General features: G+C 36.9%; 1 protein-coding gene across 1 annotated transcript; it reads left to right on the top strand.

The window, feature by feature from the left end:
* The first annotated feature begins 4,651 nt into the window (after nt 1-4,651).
* LOC115949586 (uncharacterized mitochondrial protein AtMg00810-like) lies at nt 4,652-7,862 on the top strand. The gene is made up of 2 exons (XM_031066870.1): nt 4,652-5,149; nt 7,749-7,862. The coding sequence occupies exons 1-2, from the start codon at nt 4,652-4,654 to the stop codon at nt 7,860-7,862; spliced, it is 612 nt and encodes a 203-aa protein (XP_030922730.1).
* Nucleotides 7,863-8,557: the final 695 nt, after the last annotated feature.

The raw sequence follows: 8,557 nt of genomic DNA, 5'->3' as shown, positions 1-8,557 counted from the left end.
TTAAGCCCTCCCGCGAGATACCCACGAAACATTCTATTTTGCCAAACTGTCATTTTTGATACACACTTTCTGTACTTAAACTATATATACCCACAGATGTTGAGGAGTGCTTCTGAGAGAAAACTCTAGCCATAAACCTTGAGAGTTAGAGATTGTTATACTCATAATTCTCTACACAATTGCTTGTGGATTTTCCTCAACTTTTACTTCTCCATTTCCATACCATTGATAGGTTGATAGCCCAAACACTTACCACACCCTTTCAAAGTATTTAGTGAGGTTTTGGTGCTGTTGGGAAGCATTGGAAGAAACCAGGCTTTGGCGGATGCAATCGGGTGTATTGCGGGATCCGGAGAACTAGACAAGACACGGTTCCAAGAAATCTTGTTGGAGTAGGAGCTTGGAGGGTTTAGGTGCATCGGATAGATTAGGCTTGGAGGGTCTCTTGCTAACCCATATATCCCAACTGATTGTCTAGTGGATCGATTACCGCTTGGAGGGCAGCGAAGGGGTTTTACACTAAATACTTCAGTTTCCTCTTCGATAACACATCGGCGTGTTATCTTGTGTTTGCATTCTTCTTCCCTACTCTTTTAGCTTTCATATTACTGCTATGTTATATTGAATATGCCTTAGAGTAGTTTATTTGTTTATCCGCTCTCATTTACTCTATTCCGCACTTAGTATAAGTTAGAGTAAAATAAATTGAGCTGTAATTTTTTAATTTGGGGGTCTAAACAGCTCTTGTGTTTTAACACATTTTTGAGCTTTCAATTGGTATTAGAGCAGGTACACTTGTTGTGGTTTTGTTACCTGAGTGTGATCCTAAACCCCTTGGCTTGCTATGGATAGTGTTATGGCAAAGGCCAACATGAAGCATAGTAAAAGTGTTTGTGATTAGGGCTGTACACGATGCGGTGCGGTCAGTTATGGGGGGAATTTTTGCACCGCACCTATTGGGTGTGGTTTCCCTCATGCCTGACCACACCTCACATGTAAAGGGGCTGAAACCGGTCTACTCCAGTTTCGGTTCACCCTAACGATGCGGTGCAAAAATAAAACAAATATATAAATTAAAAATAAAAAATAAAACAAATCAATCCTTAAACAAGCCACACAGAATTATCAAACAACCCAAATATTCAAAAAAAAACAAAAAACAAAAAACATGTTCTATATATATATATATATATATATATCTAATTTCCACACAAAATTTTCAAACAAATTCCCAATATTTATAGAAGCATGGCAAGGAGCCAAGGAGAGGTAGCCTAGGTATTGAGCATTATACAAATTCACATACCTGTTATTGAGCATCAAAACATACTCTAGAAATTTCTATATAACAGCCATGACAAAGGAGAGAAGAGAGAGGAAAGCTTGGAGAACATTGCCATCAAGCTGTAGAAGACATTGTTGGTGAGTGGTGGCGAGCGGCGGAGGTAGGTGGAAGATGTAGAGAGAGAGAAAAGGCGGATGAGAGGTCTGCGTCTAACTAAAGATTTTTCAAATTTAGCCTAACCTCTAAATAAAACGACGTCGTTCTTGGTGTTCCTTTTTAAAAAAAAAAAAAATTCTAACACTAAAACGACGCCGTTTTGAACCTAATAGTAAAATTTTAAAATGGTTCCTAAACAACATTGTTTTGAATCAGATTTAAAAAAAAAAAAAAAAAAATTTAATGAAATGGCATCGTTTCTAACTAAATTAACCTAAACCCTATTTTTCCTTCTTCTTCCTTTGCTTCTTTCAGTTTCACGCCTCTCTCAGTTTCACACCAAACTAGTACTCTCTCTCTCTCCCTCTCAATTTCTTTTATTTTAAAACTAATGAATGATTATATATTATATATGTATAAGTTAAAAAATATATATATATATATATATATATATCGGTTCGGATTGGTTTCTCTTCGGTTTGCAAATCTTGTTGCTGACCACCGCACCAACCGACTTCGGTAACGGAAAAAGCCTACCGATCATCACGCTGAGAACCTTCGATGGAGCTTTTAGCGGTCGGATCGGCGCGGTTTCAGGCGATTTTGTTCGCGTCGGTGAATTCTTGAATAGGCCTATTTGTGATAATGACTCAATGAGCATATTTGAGATTGTCCTAGTAATAAGCTTTTAGAGTTATTCAAATCAAAGAAACATGCTAGAATCTTTATACACATGCTAAAATCATTAGTTCATAGGAATCATGATATTCATAATAGCTTGTGTAAGTCGAATTCCTTAATTGATAAATATAAGAGAAGGAATAGACATTTGTGTGATAAACTTGATGGTTTGAAAAGAAAGCTTCACTTATCTATGAATGAAGTTAAGAAAGATGAGTCTTGCTTTGATGGTCAAGAATGCCTATCTCATGCTTGTCTTTTTGTTCATACCGCATTGAAAGTGTTTAATTCATGTTTGTGGTATCTTGACAGCGGTTGTTCAAGGCATATGATTGGAGATAAATCTTTGTTCAAAACTCTTAAAGAGAAGGAAGATAGTTTGTGACATTTAGAGATGGTAGCCACTCCCAAGTCTTGGAAAGGGAACTGTTGATATTTCGAGATTGCCCTTATTGACTGATGTGTTGTACATTAAAGGGTTGAAAGTGAATTTGCTGAGCATCACTCAAATATGCGATGAAGACTTCTTAGTCCAATTTTCAAAGAAAGGATGTCTAATCCTAAATGAAGAAGGTGTTCAAGTTTTGAAGGGACTTAGGACCACCGACAATTGTTATAGGGTTATTCCCAAACCAAGCATAGCATGTCGAAGTGCTTGAGTGGACCTTTTGGAGTTATGGCATCAATGATTTGGGCATGCAAATTACAAGCAAGTGGCAAAAGTCTCAAAGCTTGAAGCAGGGGTTGGTTTACCAAAGTTTGGAAAAATTGAGAAGAATGTTTGTGGTCCATGTCAAATGGGAAAACAAACAAAGTCAGCCCATCCTAAATTAAATGTAGTTGCTACTTTACGTAATGGGTCCAATGAGAACTGAAAGCATGGGCGGAAAGCGCTACATTATGGTGGTAGTTAATGATTTCTCAAAGTACTCTTGGGTAGAATTTCTTAGAGAGAAGTCAGAAGCATGTGATAAGATGGAAAGGTTATGCAAGAGGCTACAAAATGAAAAGGGAGTTCCCATAGTCAAAATCAGAAGTGATCATGGGAAGGAATTTGAAAATGCAAAATTTGAAACTTTTTGCAATGAGCACGGTATCAAGAAGGAATTTTCAGCTCCAAAGACTTCACAACAGAATGAGGTGGTTGAAAGGAAGAACCGGGTGATCCAAGAGATAGCAAGAGTCATGTTACTCAACAAAAACATTCCACAGAAGTTTTGGGCTAAAGCAGTGAATACTTCATGTCACATTGGGAATAGAATTTTCTTCCGCGCAGGCACAAAAAGGACATCATATGAAATTTGGAGAGAAAAGAAGCCGAAGGTGAAATATTTCCGAATATTTGGAAGTAAGTGTTACATTCTAAATGATAGGGAGAATATTGGAAAATTTGATGCTAAAAGTGATGAAGGGATATTCCTAGGATACTCCACAAATAGCCGAGTATATAGAGTGTACAATAAGCGCACTAAGACGGTGATGGAATCAATAAATGTGGTCATAGATGACACCATCTCAAAAAAGGATATTGATGATGATGGTGAAGGACTGAACCTTAAGAAGAATGAGGGTGATGATAATATGTCTCAAGGTGATGATACTGAGAAAGAATCACCGGAAAATGAGTCTACACCTCCTATATCAAGAAGGGAGACTAGATTAACACAAGGATCTTCAAGTCCACTCACTCCTCTGGAAGTCCAACCTCCAATCTTTCGTGATAAGGAACCTTCCACTTCCAAGAGACCATCGTCAAGAGTAACTCTCAATCATCCCATAAGTAATATCATTGGTGATTTAAATGAGGGACTTCGTTTGAGAAGAGGATCGAGCTATAGTGTGAATCATGTGACGTACAATTGTTATCTTGCTCAATTTGAACCCAAGAAAGTAGAGGAAGCTTTAAAAGATGAGAATTGGGTAGAGTCCATGCACCAAGAGTTACATCAATTTGTTAGAAATGATGTATGGGAGTTGGTTCCAAGTCCCAAGGATACACATGTTATCGAAACCAAGTGGATTTTCAAGAACAAGACCGATGAAAATGGTGAAGTTGTCCGAAACAAGTCTAGATTGGTGGCTCAAGGATATACTCAAGTTGAAGGCATAGACTTTGATGAGTCATTTGCTCCAGTAGCAAGACTAGAGTCAATCCGAATTCTTCTCTCCATAGCGTGTATTATGAACTTCAAACTATACCAAATGGATGTGAAGAGTGCCTTCTTGAACTGTTTTCTAAACAAAGAAGTGTTTGTTGAGCAACCAAAGGGGTTTCAAGACCCTCACTTTCCGAATCATGTGCAAAGGTTGAAGAAAGCATTATATGGGCTGAAGCAAGCACTAAGAGCTTGGTATGATCACCTCACCACATATCTATTGGATCATAGTTTCAAGAGAGGTCAAGCTTATCGAACATTGTTTGTTAAAAGAGATGAGAAATCTCTCCTTGTCGCTTAAGTGTATGTGGATGACATTGTTTTTGGATCCACAATCGATCACATAGCTTAAAAATTTTCGGAAGAAATGAAAATGGAATCTGAGATGAGCATGGTGGGAGAGTTAAACTACTTCCTAGGATTTCAAGTGAAACAACGGAAAGATGGGATATTCATTTCTCAAGAGAAATATGCCAAAAATCTTGTCAAAAGATTAAGTCTAGACTTTAAGAAACATACTTCCACTCCCATGAGTTCCTCAGCAAAACTGAGCTTTGATGCAGCCGATGTGGACATAGACCCAACACTCTATCGAAGCATGATTGGCAGTCTTCTCTATCTCACTGCAAGTAGACCGGACATCGCTTTTAGTGTGGAGGTATGTGCACGATTTCAGGCAGCTCTAAAGGAGTCCCACTTGACGGCAGTCAAGCAAATTATTCGCTATATCAATGAAACATCTGATTATGGAATTTGGTATTCAAGAGACTTAAATGAGTGCTTGGCTGGATATTCAGATGCTGACTGGGCTGGGTGCATTGATGATAGGAAAAGCACTTCCGGTGGTTGTTTCTATTTTGGAAATAACTTGGTCTCTTGGATGAGCAAAAAGTAAAATCCAGTCTCTCTTTCAACGATTGAAGCTGAATATATTGCAGTGGGGAGTTGTTGTGCACAACTATTATAGATGAGGAAGCTCTTACATGATTATGGGATTACTTAAGGCACTATATGTGTGTTTTGTGATAACACTAGTGCCATAAACTTGACAAAAAATCTAGTTCAATACTCGAAATCAAAGTATATCGAGATCCAGTATCACTTCATTCGAGACTTGGTGGAGGAAAAGATTGTGTGTCCAGAGTTTATCAACATTGACAACCGAAAGGTAGACATATTCATGAAACCTCTTGATGGTCCGAGGTTTGAATTCTTGCGTAAGACCATTGGTGTCGGTATCATTCCTTGAACTCTATCTCTTATGTGACCTCATTTTGTTCGTTATTGCATACTTGCTTTAGAGGTATCACATGTTTAGTTAGTTGATGTCATGTTTCTTTTACAAGTTTTGTTTTGCACTTGTTGTTTTGTTGATCTTACTTTACTTGATTTGTTATTTAGTGTGTTCAAAAATTCAAAAACTCATAAAAATTGAAAAATCTCCAAAAAGTTTGATCGCTTGTGTTGTGTATATCACATATGAGTTTGGCCTAGTACCTTCGTACTAATGGTGTAATGCATTTACGAGCTTAGCTTGTTATGTATGCACATATATCTTTGTGGGAGAAATCTTGAAAACTATGTGTGATTGTTGAAAAATAGATCTTCAAGCTTGTTATGAGTGATTGGTCAATGGTCTTGATGGTCTTGATACTTGTATAAACTTGTGCCTATATATCTTCCCACCTTTATTTTTATGTTTTTGCAATAGAGCTCACCAAATGTTAATCTCAAAATGAAAAAGAAATTATGAGCTGCAAAAACCGTCGCACATATTAGTATTTGACTAGGAAAAAGGGAAAGCGACATTTTAAAATTGAAATGTATGGTGCTTAAAAAGCCAAAGACTAACTCTCAATATTAAAATATAAAAAATTTCAAGCACCAATCTCAAAAAGAGATGTATTTGTTCAAAAAATGATCAAATGTTATGATTTATGCAGAAGCCAAATGAAAAACTTCTAAGATTTGTAATCATTTTCTTGTGGGAGGTCATATATGCTCATTTCTATAATTAAGATAGTCCACTTGACTTAGTATTAGTTGTGTATGACCTAATTGAATTGATCATTAAAACTTCACTCTGGTCTAAGGACTATTCCACATTTAATACTCACCCACAACACACAAGACTTAGTTCAATTCTTGCTTATCTCATTTGTGTGATTGTACATGTTCAAATGTGATGTGTATGCTCAATTACTTGCCAATCAAACCCAAAAATATTTTTAAGTATTTTATATGTTTTTGAAAGTGATTTTATACTTTTGTGCTTTTAGTTTTTGTTCAAAATGCATTTTTGTGTTGTTCTTCAAAAACTTGTTCAGAGGCATTTTTGCGAGAAGCTCGCGACTAAGAGCTTCCTGTAAAAATAGTTTAAGGGAATCTAAAAATCTCATTTTCATACAAAGAGTATCGCAACTATCTCACGACTATTTCGTGACCAAGCACTTCCTGCGAAATGATTTTTAGGCAAAAACTGGAAAAACACAAGTTTCATACAGAGGCTATCGTGACTGTATCGCGATTGTTTCGTGACTAAAAGCTTCCCTCAAAAGCTTCTGTGCTTTAGTGGTGTTTTTTCGCAACTAATTTCGCAACTGTCTAACCCGCGAAAAACGAGTGTTTTCAGTTTTATAAGGCTGATGTGACAATTTTTTAAACACTCTCTGTTTCCCTCGCACTGCCTCTCTTGAACCTCTCTCAACCCAAATCTTTTTTCTCTCACAACCCCATCATTTTCAAGCTTATTTTCTGCAAAATCAACTTCAAGTTATGTTTCCTTAAACATTCTTTTCATTTTTGTCTTAGATTATGCAGAAATTAACTTAGGGTTTAAAATTGGGGATTTTCAAAAAAGGGGTTGGGTTCATGATTTTTAAGCAAAATTTTTTCAAAATTTTGATTGGGTTGTCTCCTATTTCATTTTTGTGTATCTGTGTTGGCCCCTTGTGGCATTTTACACTTGTATTGAGGCATTTTTCTATGTGTTCATGCATTGCCCATTCATGTAGTATAATGTTGCATGCCAAGTGTTTGTCAAAATGTTCAATTGACATTTTTGTATTGATTTGGACTTAAATGAGTTCCAATTTTTGGGAATACCCTTGATTGAACTTGGGTACCATGTTTTAATCATTGGGTGTGTGTTTTACACACTTTGCCCAATTTGTGTCTCACAATACCACGCCATGCACCACCGAGGCACACACTAGGCACACACCATGCATCACATCATGCACACACATGCACACTAGATGCACGTACATGCACTGTTACCTTTTATTTTTCTTGCATTTTGGTAATGTTTACATGTTTTAGCACTTAAAGCATGCTGTTTTAACTTTGTTATGTTGTGTTTTAAGTTTTTATACTTATGTTTTGGACTAACTTGAATCTAATAAAGTTTGTGCTCTATTTTTGTGTTTGTGCACCTGTTTCCTTTCTTTGTTCTTTGTGTGCATGTGCAGATGTCTGCCACCAAGCATTCAGCGTCCAAGAAATCCTCCAAGCGTGCTCGCACAGATTCTGACAACTTCAAGTCTGTTGAAACAGACATGGCCTACAACAACTGCTACAAGTGAGCCACGATAATTATGGAAAGGGTTGTTAAATTGGATACCCTTGAGGACACTTGCATACCTGAAGTGTTCAAGGAAAGGACGTGGACGAAGCTGCTTGTTAAGACATATATGTTTCACTTGTTAGGAACATATGTCACTATTTTATGTAATTTGCTAATCCTTTAACAAAACGCACTTTACTTGTATTTGGGTTAATCTAGGATGTGTTTAATACTTCAAGAAACCTTGTTTCAAGATCAAGTGTTAAGGCCATGCAAGTCTGTCCAAGATTCAAGCTGAGAAAGTGTCTATCATTAAAGCTCGACAACTAGCTCGACAGCTAGCATCTATCGAGTTTTAAGAGCTGTTCAAGACCAGTGGCTCGATAGCAACTCGACAAATAGCTATCTGTCGAGGTTTAAGAAAAACAGATTTTTCTATTTTGTTTTCTTCCAATTCGTGATTATGTGTTTGGGCTTTCTTTTCTCACAACCTTAAACATATAAAATAATTATTTTAAGGGCCGTCAAAGGTGACACAAGTTGCACAAGTGTTGAGCAAAGTTTGTTCATGCAAATTGTGACCGAAGACAGAATTTGCCCTAGTTCATCTCTCTTGTGAAAAAGTTGCTGTGTTTGTGCATCGTAGGGTTTTGTAACCAAGTATCTTTTTAATCTTCATCGTCTGGATGAACTGAAGAACTTTGCACCCAAAAA

The sequence above is a fragment of the Quercus lobata genome, chromosome 1, assembly GCF_001633185.2.
Source record: "Quercus lobata isolate SW786 chromosome 1, ValleyOak3.0 Primary Assembly, whole genome shotgun sequence".
Taxonomy (NCBI): domain Eukaryota; kingdom Viridiplantae; phylum Streptophyta; class Magnoliopsida; order Fagales; family Fagaceae; genus Quercus; species Quercus lobata.
This window is presented reverse-complemented; position numbering and strand designations above follow the sequence as displayed.